Here is a 19346-nt window from a genome sequence, read left to right on the forward strand (position 1 = left end):
TTTCTTTACCATAGAGAGGATTCTCAGATCATCCACCACTGTTGTCCTCCGTGGACGTCTAGGCCTTTTTATGTTCCTGAGCTCATTAGTGCATTCTCATTAGCTCATTATGACACTAAAACAAATTCCTTGTATGCGCAAGCATACTTGGCAATAAAAGCTCTTTCTGATTCTGATTCTTTTTCTCAGAATGTACCAAACTGTTGATTTGGCCACTCCTAATGTTCCTGCTATCTCTGATGGATTTTTTGTTTTGTTTCACTTGTATGGAGAGATCCTTTGACAACATGATATGTGTTCACAGCAATAGCTTCCAAATGCAAATGGCACACTTATAATCAACTCCAGATCTTTTACCTGCTTAACTGATATAACAAAAGAATTAACGAACACAATAAAAAAAAATAACGAACACACTTCCAGCACACATTTATGTTCAAACAACTTGAAAAGTGAATTTTGCATCCGATGACCCCTTTAACCTTTCCTCCAATTTTGATGTGAATACCCTCAAATTAAAGCTCAGAGTGTGCACTTTTAAGCCCATATAACCATTATATAACTGTAAATTCAATGTTTTGGTCAGCAGCATAATAAAAATTGTGCCTGTGTCCAAATTTATATGTACCTGACTGTGTGTGTGTGTATATACTGTATATATATATATAAAAATATTTCATATTGTTTTTGGCCCTGGCCCTGTAGCTGCTGCGTGCATCTACAGGTTTGGTGAGTTTCGTTGTCTTGTTCTACACCTGTGATTTGCTCCTGCTGTGTATTGTAAAATCATTGTTTATGTCCCTGTCTTTTGTTGAGCCTTCTCATTGTCATCAGAGTAATGTTTGTTTTCATAATGTCTCGCTCTTCTCAAAGCAAAACACTTTCTGACTTTCTCTTTCACTTATAAGACTATTCTAACATACATAACAAACCCAATATAAAGCCTGCACACTATCCGATTCAGTCCATAATTTTGTTTTCAAATTTTAGGAATTGTAAAAAAAAAATTCCCATGTTATTGGTCTTTGATCACTGCAGGGGTCATTTTCAGGGTCAGGCAGACTTCTTGAGGGGCAGTGCCCTAAAACCAAGAAAAGGGGCTATTCCCCACACCTATGGTCAAATATTACTGATACCATATTATCCTTAGTACATACACAACCATTCAAAGTTATGCTTTAAAACTAACGGAGAAAGCATTTATAAACAATCTTTTGCAAGTTACGCTCTCATCAAAATAATGGAGTGAACTAGTCACGCACTGTTTGTCTTTCAAGGTTGATACAATTTACACACAATAGCAAACGGTCCCTCTTTCTGTTGATCAGGATTCCTTAAAATAAGATTTCCTTGGAGATAAAGTTGCTAGAATAAAAACTACTCAACATGATTCCAACCACCATGCAGACACAACAAGCTATCACAAACAATTCAAGCAGCTATCAAAATAAATAATATTCTTCAGTCAAACACTTAAGAGAAACCTTTAACAATACAATGCATAAAGAGACAAAGCCAACAAGATCCATCTTATTAGGGCCTGGGACAATGAACTAACAAGAGGTGGAGAAATACACATTTAATGTCTAATATTAATTTGAAGTCTTCTAAATCAACATTCTCCATTATTATTTTTTTGTCGTGTTTATTATAATTAAAAAAAAAAACACACCTAATGTAGAGTTGCGTGTGAACGCACAGAAACATACAGAGGTAATCATTATGGAAATGGATGAACGATTTTTTAAGGCAGATTTTAACCTGCTACAATTGCCATAAAATGACTACAAAATGAAAGCTCTTCATGAATAACAAAACAAGTGGGGAGTTATTGTTTGTAAAATTGGAGCTTAGGCTGCACAGGAAACATTTATAGAGGGTAATATCAGGCTTAGTCTTTGTGTTGCTCCACCATCTCTTCCAGTTTAGTCTGGTTGGACCCAGAGAAATCGTCCAGCTACAAGAGAAAACAGCAGATTAAATCAACTAAAGAATAACGGGAAGTAAATCAAACACAGCATATTCAGACATATCTAGCTCAACTAGAGGAAAGACAACAGAAAAAACCTTCTCCCCGTTCTTGTAGGACTGGAATGTTGGCATACATTTAATCCCACAAGACCGGACTACATCCTGCAAAACACAGAACAACATCACTTTAATATTCCTTAAGACACTTTATTACTCTCATCTCAACTGCTTTTAGTAAAAAAAAAAAACAGGTTTTTGTATAATTAATGTTGACAAAATTTAAAAAGTTGAAGAAAATCATGTAATGAAATCAATGCATTGAACAAATATGATTGAATAAGAATAGGACTTGCAGGGCACATTCAGAAAAAGGAACAGAATTAAAAATTAAAAATTAAAATTAAAAAAAGTTTGATTTGGATGTAGGCTATCCATAGCATAAATTTTATGCAATTCTACTGCCCTCTAGTGGTATAGATCATGAGCTAAACCAGCAAATTAAGAACCCATTTCCCTTAAAAGAAAATTTAAATACAACCTTGGGCTGATATTTCTTTAATCTATATGGATTTAGGCCTAAACTGTGGTTGCATAGGAATGAACAAGAAGACTCATAAAAGCCAAAGCTTTTCCTCCCATAGTTTCTAGTGAGTGAATTACTGTGAAACAGTCATATTGAATTCCTTCTGGCTACCAGTTTCAGTCTAAATTTTCACACTGGCCTGTCTGTGAGTTTACTAACAAACATGCATTATCTGGTGCTCTAACCAGCACAATCTGAGAAGAGCAAAACTTTTTATGTACATTTATAACACTATACTTTGTCTTTTCCTACCCTGGAATTAAGTTACATAAAAGTACATAAAAAGCGCTGCCATGTGAGTGTTTCTAATACAAAGGCTGAGGGAGTGACGGCAAATTCAACATCTATCTCCCTTGTATTGATTGCATTTACCAATGTAAATCAACCTCTTGATATTATTTTCCTCTTTTGGAAAGTCATAGAAATGCCATTGTAAATATTTTTTTATGGAAGCAAATGAGAACAATTTATTTTTGTTGTGGTTTCCCTAAACAAGTTAACAACTATGATAAATTCTGCTTTTGAGAACCCCAGAAAAGTGAAAAGAGTCCATTTCTATATGATAACCTGGAAAACCTTTTACTCTGAGCTGTTTGTGTCTTCGAAGGATTATGCATTTCTATGCCAACACTATTAATTCAACCATTAATGTGTAATTTGAATAATCAATATACAAAATCACAATACAGCAAGTAACAGTTGTTATGCAAATGCTTAATATGCTTTTAAAGTTTAAGCAGGACATTAGACATTAATTATTCAGCTCTGCGCTAGCTACATTAAACTAATGGGTGTCTTTCAATATTTTTCAAATTTATTTTGTATTAACAATAGACAATTATAGGAATTCTTAAACAGAAACTTTACAACAACTAAATAACATTTCACTCCAGTCGCTGCAATTTTGAGTGGCTCCACATGACATTGTGGCAGTAAATTTAGCTCTTAGAAAATGGCAAGTTCTACAAGGACATGAAAGCTTGGGATCTCATACTAAATGTAATTACAATGATTTTTACAACACTACAGTCACACAAAAAAAAAAAAAAAAACTATAACAGAAAACTCACCTGTACATCATCTACATTCACTTGGAGGAAGACCACATTAGCATAGGAAGGATTTTCAGACAGGCCCTGATGTGAGGAATTACAATGAGAAGAGGTCCGATCCAATGACTCAAACAGTGACTTAAAGTTGGTTCCTTACCTTGTAAAAAGGTGAGATGTTCTGACAAGGACCACACCATTTGGCTGTAAAATCAACCACTACAAGCTTGTCACCTGCCTCATCGAGAGCTTGGTCAAAGCCAACCTATGAACACAAATCAATGTTGGAATTCATGTTTTGTCATCACTACAATTCTTTAAGTTAGTGTTGCTGAGGACCCTTCTTTATTATTAAATGAACATTACCTACATTCACAGCATTCCAAACTGTGGAGTGGAAGCAGAATGTGTTGAATAGAGAGAAAATCTGGTACTCTATCCCACTTTTATGTTGCTCCAGACCAGTTTTCATTCCATGCATTGCTTGGTGATGCACAAAGCTTGATGCTTTGTTTTTATTGTTGGAGAAAAAATACAAACTGGATACTTCTTTCAAGTTACACAATGAACTACTTGTTTATAGCACTGTTGTTTGAAAGATAATGCTTAAAGGGAAAGTTAACCCAAAAATGAAAACTGTCATCATTTACTCACCTTCAAGTTTTTTACAATCCTGTATTAGTTTCTTTCTTGTATGGAACATAAAAGACGATTTGAAAAATGTTGGTAACCAAACAGTTTCACGGTAGCCACTGGCTTCCATGGTAGGGAAAAAAATACTATGGCTATCATAGTGGCTACCATCACCTGTTTGGTAACCAACATTCTTCAAAGTATCTTGTTTTGTGTTAAGCAGAAGAAAGAAATTCATTCAGGTTTAGAACAACAAAAGGGTTAGTAAAACTATTTTCATTCTTGAGTTAACTATTTCTTTATCTTTATTGTGTAAAACAATTGTTTTATTTAATGTATACGCTATACTATTTGCTATTATTAAATTGCATTTATATATATATACCGACCACATGCCCTAGGTAACAACTCCAAACCACATCGGTAGACCACTAAGGTCAACATTTTGTAAGAATTTTTACATGATTTATCTGTAACAGCTGGAATCAAATAGGGCGCAATTGACTACATTAAAACAAACAGTAAGAAACAGTCAATATACCGACATTTAATAACGTTCTTGTACACAGTTGAATGAAACCGGTTTGATGGGCAGTTAGGCTCTCATGCAGTTAGTCAGGAAAATGTGTCCTCCCTAAACATACCGTGTGATTTTGCTTATTTTGTAAAAAATAAATTGTGAGTGTCTGTTGAATTGAAACAGTGGTCTCAACTTATCTTCAATGACGATGATCATTTTATCGCTTTACTGCTGTCTGGAGCTCAGAGAACAAACCTTCCTCGACTCGCTCACCCAGGAAAGAACTCCCTCCCTCTGCTCTTCCTGAATCAAGCGTGTAGTTCAAAAAGCATCGCTTCATTCAAAAAGCCCTACCTATAAACGCGCTCACGCTGGCGGACTACAGGCCAGAAATGGCCCCATTGTTTGGGGCTCCGTGATGTGGGAGTAGCACTGGACATTCTTGCAGCAATAGGTTTCTGTAAGATGTTTTAGATATTTTACAGCAGTTCTTACATTTTTAATAAATCCATGTAGACAAATCTCAAGTAATCCCTTTTAAATTTGCATAAACAAATCTATACCACACTTTAACAATTCACTTATGTTAATAATTTTACAGTGATTGTACATTTATAGTAAAACACTTTTTAGTAGCCAGCAAGTGGTACTTTCTAGCATTGGAATATAACTTGTTTAATTGAAATCATATACAGTAGTTTCTCATCATCACAGTGCAGATATTTTATCTAATAAACTTGTCTTTTTTGCAAACAGGTGAGAAAAAAAAGTTCATAAAATATTCATGTTAAAATAATGAATATTTAATAGACACACACAGCCACTGTGATGAATGACATCTGCTAAAACTACTCCATTAAATATCAAAACAGATGGTAAATTATATATTAATTTGAATGAGAAGTTTTTTTATGATTATTATTTACTTATTTTGGGTATTAGAGAATGCATGATTAAAAAAAAAAAAGTTAAGCATTCACACTGCTGCACAAATAGCCCACACAAGTAATTCTCATTTTCCACACGCTGCTTTTTTGGAAACTTTCCATTTCACTTGGCCTGTTCTGTGATGTCTCATTCCATCCCATTCAATCCAGGGACGGATTAACGCACGGGCCTACTGGGCACTGGACCAGAGGGGGGCCCAGCCGAAATACCGCTACTCCCAGAACGCGATTTCAACAGTGCCCCCTCAGATTTTTGAGGCAAGTAGATTTTGAATGCAGCTTCCAAAAGACAAAAAATAAAAAATAGCCAAATAATATTTTTTATATTTAATAAACGATCACACCGGTGTAATTAGATCATTCAGTGCGGCACATCGTCAGCTGCCCTCTGCTATCGGCTGGAAGGCAAAGGCCGCCCACCCGTCTAAGCCGTGCAGGACCACTGCAGCGCTCGCTGGACGCTCCTACACTTTGGCTGGACAGGCAGCTTCGGCGCTCCACTCTATGGCTGTCCTCCAGGCCAAACTCCTCTCTTCCATGGACGAGTCTGAGCCTGATCCTGCGACTCTCAAGGAGCTGAGAAGTGCTATAGACCTGGAACTGCACGCCACCAAGACCACCGCCACAGGTTGGGGGCGCTGTGCGAAGGCAAACCGACTTTCGGCCATTAGTTGAAAGTGGAGAAAAGGATTCACATCAACTGCTTGGAAATGCTAGCAGTATGTCGAGCCTTCCGGTTCTTCCTGCCAGACCTGAAGGAACCCCAGTGCTAATTCGCTCGGATTCCCACGTGCTAATTCGCTCGGACAGCATGTCTGTGGTGTCCTACATAAATCACCAAGGAGGCCTCTCCTCGAAGCGCCTTTGCCTACTGGCAAAACGTCTTCTGAAATGGGCTCAACCCCATCTGCGCTCGCTGAGAGCGGCACACATTCCGGTCAAATTGAACCAAGGAGTGGACAAGTTATCTCGGAGCAATGTTCCCTCAGAGGAGTGGACGCTCCATCCGCAGATCTTTGGCGAGGCCGAGGTAGACCTCTTCGCCTCAGGAGCCAACTCTCACTACCTGACTTATTATTCGAAGATTGAGGATGCGTTGGCCCACAAATGGCCCAAACTCCTCCTTTACGCGTTCCCCCCGATCGACCTGATTCCACAGGTTATCAGGTGAATCAGGGAGTGGGGAAACAAGGTCCTCTTGGTGGCCCCCCTGTGGAAGAATCAACCTTGGGTGTCAGAGCTGACTCAGCTGCTCATAGCAGCCCCGTGGCCCATTCCTCTGAGACGGGACCTCCTGTCTCAAGCGAACAGGACAAGCGGCCTCACATGCCCCTATAGCAGGCCAGGCAGGAACACTTCGGTTATCCGCTTCTTGAGGGGTGCCAAGAGGCTGAATCCACCTCGGCCCCTCACAGTCCCTACATGGGACTTGCCCACGGTGTTGAGGGCCCCTTTGAGCCGCTACAGTCCACTACCCTTTGGTCACTGTCGCTAAAGACTGCTCTGCTCGTAACACTAGCGTCGGTCAAGCGAGTAGGAGACCTGCAGGCGCTCTCCATTAGCCCTGCCTGCCTGGAATTTGGGCCTAACGACTCCAAGGTCGTCCTGAAACCAAGGCAGGGTTATGTGCCCAAAGTGCTTTCCATTCCATTCAGAGCTCAGGTCATCACACTCTCCGCGCTTCCTCCCTCTGATGAGGACTGAGAGTTATCCTTACTCTGCCCTGTCAGAGGCCTGAGAATCTACTTTGAGCGTTTCCCCTTTAGGAAGTCTGAACAACTCTTTGTTAGCTTCGGTAACCGCACCAGAGGGCATCTGGTTACGCAGCAGAGGCTCTCCAGATGGACAGTGGATGCTGTTATGCTAGCGTACTCGTCCTTTGGCCTACAATGCCCCATCGGAGTACGAGCCCATTCCACAAGAGGTATCGCCTCATCGTGGGCGTGGTCTAGTGGTGTGTCTATTACAGAGATCTGTGCGGCGGCCGGCTGGGCCTCGCCGTCCACATTTGCTAGGTTTTATAACCTGGACATACTGGCCTTACAGGCCAGGGTCCTTTCTGCTTAATGGCACATTTTTTACATGGGAACTTTCTGACGGAGAACTCTTGGCCGCACGGCGCTCAAGCTCTCTGATTAGTTAATTGTATGTTTCGGCCCAGGGTGCTGAAATGCAAGAAGTTCTGGAACGATTATCCAGGCTGGGCGTGACTTCTTTGAGTTTAGCCTGCTTTAGCCTTGGAGTTATTGTTATGCTTCCCTTGAGCACTGACGCTTGAGGAGGTATAAGTTGAGTCATTCCTCTATCTATCAGCACGGCATGATTTAACTGTGTTCCCATAGCGTCTTTAGACAAGATGCAGTACGAAGAGGAGTATCTCAGGGAACTGAGGTTACGACAGTAACCGAGTACGGTTTCCTTTTTAGAGCTATCCAAAATCAAAGACAAAACAGGTTATATATGAGAATTATTATGGATTTTATTATATAATGAAACATAAGACACTTTGATGGATACTTTGGGGTGGTGTACTATCAATATAAAGAGAAAATGGTTTGTGTAAACAGGGAGTTTCCTTTTTGGAGATATCCAAAATCACAGACAGAAGTAGTAGAATATGAGATTTGGAAGGCTTTTATTATGTAATGCAACATCAGATCGTCTTGAAACTGGCTGAGTGACACCCTGTGGTAGTGGACTGTCAATCTGAATTGAAATTGTTCTGTGGAAACAGGGAGTTTCCTTTTTAGAGCTACCTAAAATCAAAGACAAAACTGGTCATATATGAGTTTTTGGAGGGCTTTAATTTTGTAATGAAACACCTACATGTCACTGCTGGTTATACTCTGTATAATTGTGTATGTGACAAATAAAAATCTTGAAAAAATCTTGAGATCGTCTTGAAACTAGCTGAGTGACACCCTGGGACAGTGGACCGTCAATCTGAATTGAATTTTTTCTGTGGAAACAGGGAGTTTCCTTTTTAGAGCTGCCTAAAATCAAGGACAAAACTGGTCATATATGAGATTTTGGAGGGCTTTTATTTTGTAATAGAAAATTAGACAGTCCTTGTGCAAATGACATTCTGGAGTGGTGTACTGTTAATCAAAAGTGAAACTTTTTTGTGGAAACTGGGAGTTTTCTTTTTGTGAATTTACAGATAAATATGGTTATATACAAGTTGATGAAAGGCTTTTATTTTGTTATTTCTCATCAGTTATTTTCATATTATTTGGAAATTCTACATTTAATATTACTCAACATTTGAAGTCATTTTCAATTTATTGAATTTATTCAATTTTTAAACATTTGTATTATGTAAAATGTATTTATTTATTCGTTCATTAATTCATTTATTTATTCATTATTGACAGATAAACTGGCTTAATAAACTGGCTTTTCCTTTGATTTGAGTTTTTACACGCTATTACCGCAACGCCTAGTATATGCGCGCAGCACAAAATAACGTGGCGGCTAAAATGACCTTGTTTTTCAAAGTGAAGGCTGGCCTGACTGCAGTTGGCAGAGGCTATTTACACTAATTCCGCCCACCAACGTGTGATTGGGACTGTCAAGATTATAAAAAGCTGCTATCAACCAACCGCTTCAGATGGTAAAGCGCGTACTGTAGTATTTTTGACGCGATCGACCCGGGTCCGAACCCGCCTTTTGCCGAACGTTTTTTCTCCCTTTTCAAATCTCATATCACATCGTAAAGGCATTTATTTTTAGTTAAAAAAAATTAATCCTGCTATTTTAACAGTGTAAATATAAGCTATTTGCACTTAGTGTAAATAACATATCGCTAAAAAATACTGCTATTTGCACTTAGTGTAGATAAAATCCTTTGCTATTTGAACTCAAGAAAAATGACCGCAATTTCAACTGAGGGGGGCCTATAATCAGTCCGTGCCCAGGGCACCTCTACATCATAATCCCTGATTCAATCATGTTAATCATTTTCTTTGAACACTGATGAGAATGCATGAGATGATGGTGATGAGTGTCTTGTTATAGGATCTGGAATAATTAGGCCTTGCTCTTTTGAAGTCTCAGAGTAGATGAGACGTGAACATAATGTTAGTTTAATAATGAGATCTAAGATGGCCTGTGACGGTTTTCACTGTGGAACATAGGATGTATATAAACAGCCACTTTAAAGCTGTTCACACATCACTGTTTCCTAGGTGTTTTGCTTCTCAGTTGTAGACCGCATAACAAATGAATCAGAAAAAAAATACATTGAAAACCTGGAAACAGTCCCAATATACAACTAACCTGGAGGCAAAAGAGTGCCAACTGATCACTCCCTAAGAGTAAAGAGAACATGAGAATGTGACTGTTTAACCAGCTCAATTTAGGTTGTAATAATATGAACATTTGTACCCCAAAACAACTTATTTGTTAACAGTACTGCTGGGATACTTGAACTAGGATTGCAATTATGAATGAACTCGACAAGGTGGACTTAGACCCACTATAAAATATCATACATTTTTGAATTTTTTTGAAACAGTAGCGTAGACAAGACATAATGTGAAAATGCTGTCACCTAGTGGTCAGGTGGTCAATAAATAAATAAAATTGGACTGAAGTCACCACAAATATAGTGAAAAGGTGAATATTTGCAGTTTTAATTGTACACACAATTTCTACTCTGCAAAACATGTCAAATGTTTTAGTTTTTTTATCAAAGCTTTTGCTTTATTGGCTCAACCTAAGAGGTGAATTTGAGTGACTTTGAATACTGTGATATGATTAACAAAGGAATATAAAAAAGGAGAGAAGGAAAAATAAGAGTCTTTAGTTTTTTTAAATATTCTAACTATATCCAACAATTATCGGACTTTATTCGTGATCCCTTACATAATGAATTCATAAATGCATACAATGTCATCTGCTTTCCATTTCTAAGTTGTAAATCAATATATTGATTATTAATGTTCATGACATTATTTATGTTAATGTTGCTGAGAATTCAGACATATTTATTAGGAAATTTTAAAAACATACTAAGAAGACAAGTATAACACTTCATATTTGGGAAGATCACATCAATTTTTTTTTTAATTACTTTTATTTTTATTTTTACTGCTTTAGGCACATTATTTAATACGTCAGCATAGATTTTTCAGAGAAACCAACAACAAAATATGAGTAATAAAGGCCAAGAAAACTGCCAATGCCCAGCATTTAAATGCCCCAGCTTGATATTTACTTCTAAATATGATTGTTTTATGCCCTTTGAGTGCAACAAAATGTCTTCCTTCTAAAACACTGAAATCTGCTTATGGCAAAGGATATTTCTAAAGATTAAATAGATTTGTCACAAGAAAGAGCCTGCTCTTGAGTTGCCTGTTAAGAGTAAACAGCGAACAGCACAAATGTGTTCAAACATCCTTGTTTCAGTGCACTAAAGCAAAAAAGCAAACAAATATATACTGTTATGAAATTAAATACAGTTTTTCTCACATAGTTATAAAATTAATAATGTCTCATGTAAATATCTCTATTTTTAGTTCTGGATCCAGCATCCATTCCATTTCTTATGAATGAAATAAAGTAATACCACGTTTACATATGGGTAAACACAAATGCAGCCCTCTAAAACATGTCAGTTAATGTAATATGCACTCTGCACTTAAAAGGAATAATGAATGTAAGTAAGCTTTGGATGGTTACACATGCTGTATATGTGGTACAGTATGTGCTGGTCATGTGGTCCTGTTGTTGCAGACGCATGCCATGAGGTGGATTAAGGCTTGGCTGCTGACTTGCCTGGTTCCCTCCAGCCACCAAAAGCTTTCTCCAGGTAGAGGGCAGTGGCCAAAGAGAGACGGTCTTGTAATTTACCTGTCACAATCTGTACACCCAGGGGCAAACCCTCTTCACTCAGCCCTAATGGACACTGGGTTACTGGCAAACCCAGGATATTAAAGATACCTGCAGAGAACAGAACCACTTAGAGTCCAAACTGCATAATAAGTAGATCACAACCAACAACACTTACCAGTGTAAGAGAAGTTGAAGGGTGTGAAAACTGGGTGGTGATGTTTTGGAGCAATATGGGGATGAGAGGGGTACAGCAGCACTCCGTCTGTGCCCAGCATCTCCTCCAGCTCCTGCTGCAGACTCTCCTTCCGCTGTAGAATGAATGGAGATGGATGGGAACTCTGGAACAGCTCAACTAGAGCCAGACCTGAGAAAGACAGACAGAAAGGGACACTATTATCACATGCATTCATCTTCAGAAACACAGGGGGAAAAAAAACAACAACAAGTCTTTGCTGATTCTGCACACTTTTGGGAATGCTTGTCACAGGAGGACACTGGCAGCATTGATTTGCATCTCATGCCAATAAAGTTCACCAGACATGGATGGAAGGGTGATTCAGTCAGTCTCAGTTAAAGGTGCACAAGCTCATTTGCTCTGTCACACACCTATTGCTGCTAAGGTGTGAGAAGAAAACCCCAGAAACCACTTGAACAGCTCCCAAACAGGCCAAACCTTCTTCCCGCCTTCACTCATTAGCTCTGCAAAGGTGGTGGGAGGCTGAGATGGGGAAATAAATTACAACATCTCATAAAAATCATGTTGACAACTAGAACATCATTCGTGTTATACAGTACAATAATATACAATGTAAAAATGATACACTTATATTAGGAGAGTATTTATCTAAAAAGAAATAACAGACTATATGCTCTGGTTAAGCTCAGACATCTAAACTTAATTATATAACTAATTCAATTTTATTAATGAGACGAAGAAAAATATATTAAAAACTTTTAGATATCAATCTGCATGTGTAATGGACATCAGTTATGATCATCTTTGGTTTCTCTTTTAAAAGAATCTGGAATAACACAATTCCATATTTAACAAAGCACATATAAGAGACCTGAACCAGAAACGACGAGACCTGTTTTACAGAATACAGATTGTAATGTTGCGCATAACACAATTATTTACACAATAGCAAAACCATAGCAACAGGATGCTTAACAGGATGGAAATGAAGAGCTTAAGTTAGCCACTCTCTCAGTGAAGTCTCAACTTCACGTTAATTTTGATGAACTCATTTGTCATCCTCTGAAACTGACTTCCATCTTTTTAAAAATTTCAGTTTAATATTTTATCCAGTATATCTATATATTCATTTATTCAATATATTCAGTGTTGTATATAATGAAGACATGAAAATTATAATGGCAAAAAAACCCCACCTTTCCATCTTTGCCAGGTGAGGCCATCATAGTTCCCCAAATCTGAAAGGAGTATTTGAGCTGAGGGATAAACAGCTCTTGGACTTTGACCCCAAGGTCTGCCTCTAAACGTTTGACCACCTAAAAAACCCAAAAGCCCATTATGAGAGGAAAATAATTTGACTGAAGCCAATCCACACACACTCACTTACCATTTTCTGTGCCTTAAGCAGCTGTGCGTCAACTGGAGAGACCAAATGAGAGCCTCCATTGTGGGGAACAGAGAAGAACCTCAGCTTTTTCAAATCTACTTCAGCAGACAGACCCAAACTACCAGAAGTGAAAGAGAAGTGATCATTTAGGATACATTTCTAACAGCGGTTGACCAAAATGAAAATACATAAGTTGAGAGATTGAAATAAAAGCTACCCTATACAATATGTTGCAAGGTAAACTATTATACAAAAATATAATGCAAATACAACATTGTTCAAAAGTTTGGGGTCAGTACAATTTTATTTAAATGAAATATTAAAATAATTAATTTTATGAAGTACATTTTTTTTTTTTTTAATGAAATTAATATTTTTAATTCAGGATACAAGGAGTATACATTCTATATTCTAACATTCTAATAGGCTGGATCACACAGTGAATGCTTTTGGACCCTCAAGACAAAACCATCACAACTTTGAAAAAGATAGTACACCCAAAAATGAAAATTCTGTCATTAATTACTCACCCTCATGTCGTTCCAAACCTTTGTTTATCTTTGGAACACAAATTAAGTTTTTTTTTTTATGAAATCCAAGAGCTTTCTGACCCTCCATATACAGCAAGACAACTACCACATTCAAGGCCCAGAAAGGTAGTAAGTACATCGATAAAATAGTCCATGTGACATCAGTGGTTCAACCATAATTTTATGCGTTAGCAGCACTACACGCATACATCATGGCAATCGAACGTGCATCGAAGACTGACACAGAAGAGAAGAAATTGTTGAATAAAGTCAGTATTTTTGTTTTCTTTGCTCAAAGAAATTATTCTTGTAGCGTCATAAAAATTAAAATTGAACCACTGATGTCACATGAACTATGCCTATTTTAACAATGTCCTTACTACCTTTCTGGGCCTTGAACATGTCAGTTGCATTGCTGTCTATGCAGGGTCAGAAAGCTCTCAGGTTTTACCAAAAATATTGTAATTTGTGTTCGAAGATGAACAAAGGTCTTACGGGTGTGGAATGACATGAGGGTGAGTAATTAATTCATTTTTGGGTGAACTATCCCTTTAAATAACAATTGAAGATCCTTCTACAAGCATATAACCGCTCCACTCTCTTAACCAATTCCATTACACACAATGCACCCTCTGCATTCCTATTATTCTCTAGTCCACCTCCTAATCTACTTGTATAATAAACTTGCCATTGAGTATTATGGATATTGTTGGCTTTTTGACAAATTGCTGTAAGTGGCCTATGTCCTCTTTTGTAAGTGGCTTTGGATAAAAGCGTCTGATAAACGCAGAAATCTAAAAGTGAGAAAGCATGAGAAATTTCCCAATATTTTCTGTTTTACTGTAGTTAAATGCAATAAAAGTTAAATGCAGCTTTGAGACTGTTTAAAAAACCTCTAACATACCACAAACTTTTGAGTAGCAGTGTAGATTACATTTATTTATGTAAAACTCAGTGTCAGTGTCATTGTGACGTGTCATCATATCTGTCTAGTCATTTTGTAAATAGCGTAGTCTATTACTTATTTGCATTGGGTCCTCCCATGATGCATAGCATGGGAATCAGGTCTTCAGCATAGCGGCACATGGGTCCTGTACACAGAAATCCCATCTGCAGTCCAGAGGCAGGAGGATACTGACCATCATTGCTTACAATACCTGTATGTATAGAGAAAAACAAATGTAGTCTGTTTTCCTCACAACCTTAATCAACATTACTACAATATGTGAAGTATAAAGAGAACAGTGCACTCCCATCTGTGTCTCCATTATTCTACTTACCAATTCATGCAAACAACTACAACTATTCTTCTTACCTGCTGATGGCTTGTGTCCGAAGATGCCATTGAAAAAGCAGGGAATACGGATACTTCCCCCAATATCCGACCCAACTCCAATCACAGAGGCACCAGCACCCAATATACTGCCTTCACCTCCTAAAATTGAGATTATTAATTACATTTAATTTTAATTAATGTTGCCCTGGAGGTCATCATGGACTTCTACTGCAAAGGCAATAGTTTTCAGTTACAGATGCTGTTTTAAAATGCAGTGCACTATTCACAGTAAGCTATTATTAATTTATTCTGTGAGCAAAAGTGTCCGAAAGAAAAAGGATTACAGAGATACAGGGAATATTGTATGCCTTGGCTGGTCATGTGATATTGTGGTTTTGCAGCTGTTAAAGCATAAAGTTTTTATGGATACAGGGTTTTTGCAGGTTTTACAAAGGTCAGGTTAACACTTTTTAAACATCTTATTAAGACAAAGTAAATCAAATTTAAGGACCAAATTGAAAGGAACACAGTATGATCTATAAATGTAAATGTCCTGAAAGTAGAAAAATTAGTTGTATTAGCAACAGTTTGAATATACAACTTCCAATAGATACCCATTTTTAATTAATATTACAAACAAAGCTTGACTAGAACATGGCAAGAATTTTTATCCCACTGCAAAACAAAAATTATGTTCTTCCTCAATATTTTTTTCTTGAATTCCAGTTCCAGTCTAAAGATTCATACATCAAGATACATTTAATTGAGAAGCAAAATGACATAGAAGTCTTATTTTAGCTGTAACGCTTGTGAGGATTATGTTCTTTGATTTCTCCAGTGCTTTCAACACCATCCAGCCTCTGCTACTGAGTGACAAGCTGAAAATGATGGGCGTGGACTCACACCTGGTGAGGTGGATCGCAGATTACTTCACTGGAAGGCCTCAGTACGTCAGGCTGGTGGACTGCACCTCTCAGACTGTGGTCAGAAGCACAGGAGCCCCACAGGGAACAGTGCTCTCCCCGGTCCGGTTCACCCTGTACACATCTGACTTTAAATACAACTCAGACTTGTGTCACATGCAGAAGTTCTCTGATGACACGACCATTGTTGGGTGTATAAGGAATGGACAGGAAGAGGAATACAGGAGCCTGATCGGGGACTTGGCATGGTGCAGGTCTAACAGTCTGCAGCTCAACACAACGAAGACCAAGGAAGACCCCATCTGCAGCCTGTGTCCATTGAGGGTGTCTGCGTAGAGATGGTCCGGACATACAGATACTTCGGTCTGGAGAGGTCCCCAAACACGGACGCCCTCTACAAGAAGGGACAGAGCCGACTCTACTTCCTGAGGAGGCTGGGGTCCTTTAACATCTGCCAGAAGCTGCTGCAGATGTTTGATCAGACTGTCATCGCCAGTGTTCTCTTCTATGCTGTGGTGTGCTGGGGAGGCAGCATTAAGAAGAGGGAACAAACTGGACAAACTGGTGAGGAAGGCTGGATCAGTAGTTGGTGCTGAACCGGACACCCTGACATCTGTAGCTGAGAAAAGGATCCCCGGCAATATACTGTCCATCCTGGACAATGTCCACCACCCTCTGCACCAAACCATCTTCAGGCAGAGGAGTTCCTTTAGTGACAGGCTGTTGTCCCTGGCCTGCTCTACAAAGAGACTGAGGAAGTCGTTTGTCCCTCAGGCTATAAGGCTCTTCAACTCTTCCCTGTGAGCAGGACTTGAACTAGAACTGTTGCGCATGGACTTTTTATACTGATGGACATAGAATTGGAGAGCATTGCCATCTCTTTCTGCACACTACATATACATAACGTCTCAAAAAATGACTTTTTTTTTTTTTATTATTTATAAAGTATCTATCATCATCATTTTCTTAGAAACTCACTAACATTAAGTGAGCTAATCTACCAACGGGCTTAAAAAATCAACATAATTTAAAGGGGGAAAAAGTTTTCATACCTCATTGACAGATATTTGTTCTTGTTTTAAGCATAAACTTATTTAATAGACTTAATTTCTCAGAAAACAAGACTACACATATCTTCATTTTGGTTCTCAAGTAAACATCTCTTGATTTAAGGCTGTTTAGATATTTGTACTGGAAAACAAGTCAAAAATACTTAGGAGGATATTAGTAGTAGTAGTAGTACTGCATACAACCAATAATTCAATGATTTTATAAACTTAAGATTTTCTGCTTTGATTCAATAACTTTTTAAGTCCTTAATTTAAGGAAGGGTGAATTAAGACTTTTTCAGACCCACAGAAGCCCATATGACTGAATCCTTTATTATTTTTTATTTGTATTATTTTAAACTTTTAACTATGCATTTATTTTGAGGTAAAATGCATTTAATAATTCAAATTTTAATTAATATTTAAATTTATTTGTAAATTGAATTTAAAATTACAGAGAGCATTTTTAACAGATGCAAAACACCTAAAAGTGCATAAAATTGAACAAACAGGCCAGCAAATTGTTTAATATTTTAAATAAGATTGACTGTGGGTTGGATTTTTCTGTCAGTTGTACGATGATTACAGTGTCAGGATGTGTGTGTGTGTGTGTGTAAAAATGACCTGAGCTGCCGCCTGATATTCTCTCAAAGTCATAGGGGTTGTTAGTGGTGCCATAGAGGTGGTTGTGGGACTCTAGCCACATACAGAGCTCACTGCAGTTAGTCACACCCAGTGGAATCGCCCCTGCCCTCTTCAACAGAGCAACAGATGGGGCATCTACTCCTGAAACCAGATCCCGTCTGGTCAACAGCCCTGTCGAGTTAGGCATGCCTGTTAGGGAGAAAACAAAAAATGTTATTCTACAAATATTTACCATTTTGGACAGAAGGGTTTGCAAAAAAATATCATACCTTGCAGGGCAAAGGCCTCTTTAACAGTGATGGGTACTCCAAGAAGAGGTAGCCTGTCCTCCAGCACCTCCTCTCCTCCCGTCTCCTCCTCTATTAGTTTGTCAACCTGTGCAGCTTCCTGAAGCGCTGCAGAAAACCTGAAGAAATGAGAATGTGTTTTCAGAATCAGAATGAAATGTAGGTTGATTTTATACTTGAACTCACTTACCGGTCTTTAACCATGGCATTGATAAGTGGGTTCACTTCCTGAATGCGGTCAATGTAGGCCTGGACCACTTCAACACTTGTTACCTAGAGACAAATTGGAAGGAAATTAATAAGTGTTTAGGCTGCACAGTGCATTAAAACATTCAAAATTGGTTGTGGATACTTAACTGAAAGGCAATCATAGAAAAATTCAGATTGGTAAAAAACCTAGGTCAAGTGTACTGTGAATATGAATCATGGAGCAAGATGCATAGAAAAATAAAAAATGTGCACACTGCACCATATTATATTTGTCTGTTCTCAAAAGATTTATATATATATATATATATATATATATATATATATATATTTTTTTTTTTTTTTTTTTTTTTTTTTTGTACAAGCAAATGAGGGAATTGAAAATAACCCTGATTTTCAGACGAAATAACTTGTTTGATACACATAGGCTACATATAGGAGACTTTAAGCCCTAAACAATATAGCTATTGATTTCATAACTACTGCTGACCTTTGAACAGCCTTGGAAACTAGTGAATTCCACTAAACTAGTGTGACAATGCAAATACGGGCCCCACTCTGATTACCTACATTATAAAGAACTGTGATCAGAAGACGACCTGTTGTGTTAATAAACTATGCTATAAAACTGTAGAAAGAGTGTTGAAACAACTACAACTCCCAGAATTCATTACAATTCACCTTGTCGCATCTCTTACTCATGAGGGTGTGCAATAAGATCTTTACCGTAGCGTCACTCAAAGAGTAACTAACATGCCAATGCGGTTATGCTGTTAATTATATATATCACGCCATGAAGTCTAGACAGTTTTTTATTTACATCTTACTTCTTTCCGGCGAATCTTTCGGGCAAGCTGCATCCCTGAGAGCAGCAGAAGTGGGTTAGAGATGGGTGGGAGTCGCGAAACTCCATGCCTCTGCTGAGGTGCAAATAACTTAAAAGCGGCGAAGAGCATCCAAACCACAGCTCGAAGCAATCGGGCCAAGAACCGCTCGAACCTGGTCAAAGCCATCGTCAAAAAGCAGCAGTGATACCAGTGCGCAGCTCGGTTTCAAAGTGTAACAGGAATTAGCTCTTCACTGCCCTCTACATGCAGAGCGGTGTTACTGAATCCTTGCAGTTGGATACATGGAGGTTATGTTACAAAGTCATACATTATTCAGAAGTTTGAACAAACTTCACTGAATTTACAGTAAAGATTATACTATACTCACTGGAGAGATCAACCAGAGGTCTACAGATCTCAGCCTGAAATAACCAGTAGGAGTGGGTCTGATTCAAAGCAATATTCCGAAATATATTGAATC

The 19346-nt window shown here is 38.1% G+C and overlaps 2 protein-coding genes across 2 annotated transcripts; both read right to left on the reverse strand.

Moving 5' to 3' along the window:
* Window positions 1-1891: 1891 nt before the first annotated feature.
* Window positions 1892-4084, reverse strand: LOC306873785 (thioredoxin-like; the record flags this gene model as incomplete). The annotated part of the gene is made up of 5 exons (XM_079423270.1): window positions 1892-1957; window positions 2068-2133; window positions 3625-3690; window positions 3764-3868; window positions 3974-4084. 5 exons carry the CDS (start codon window positions 4082-4084, stop codon window positions 1892-1894), a joined length of 414 nt encoding a protein of 137 aa, XP_079279396.1.
* A 4641-nt stretch (window positions 4085-8725) lies between these two features.
* Window positions 8726-19123, reverse strand: LOC306873993 (fatty-acid amide hydrolase 2-A). The gene is made up of 11 exons (XM_079423634.1): window positions 18866-19123; window positions 18022-18104; window positions 17814-17950; window positions 17524-17733; window positions 14967-15086; window positions 14673-14808; window positions 13122-13239; window positions 12931-13050; window positions 12145-12256; window positions 11714-11902; window positions 8726-11646 (listed from the first exon to the last, which is right to left on the reverse strand). Exons 1-11 carry the CDS (start codon window positions 19049-19051, stop codon window positions 11459-11461), a joined length of 1599 nt encoding a protein of 532 aa, XP_079279760.1. The 5' UTR covers window positions 19052-19123; the 3' UTR covers window positions 8726-11458.
* Between the last annotated feature and the right edge of the window lie 223 nt (window positions 19124-19346).

Source organism: Barbus barbus (genome assembly GCF_936440315.1).
Source record: "Barbus barbus genome assembly, chromosome: 8".
Taxonomy (NCBI): Eukaryota; Metazoa; Chordata; class Actinopteri; order Cypriniformes; family Cyprinidae; genus Barbus; species Barbus barbus.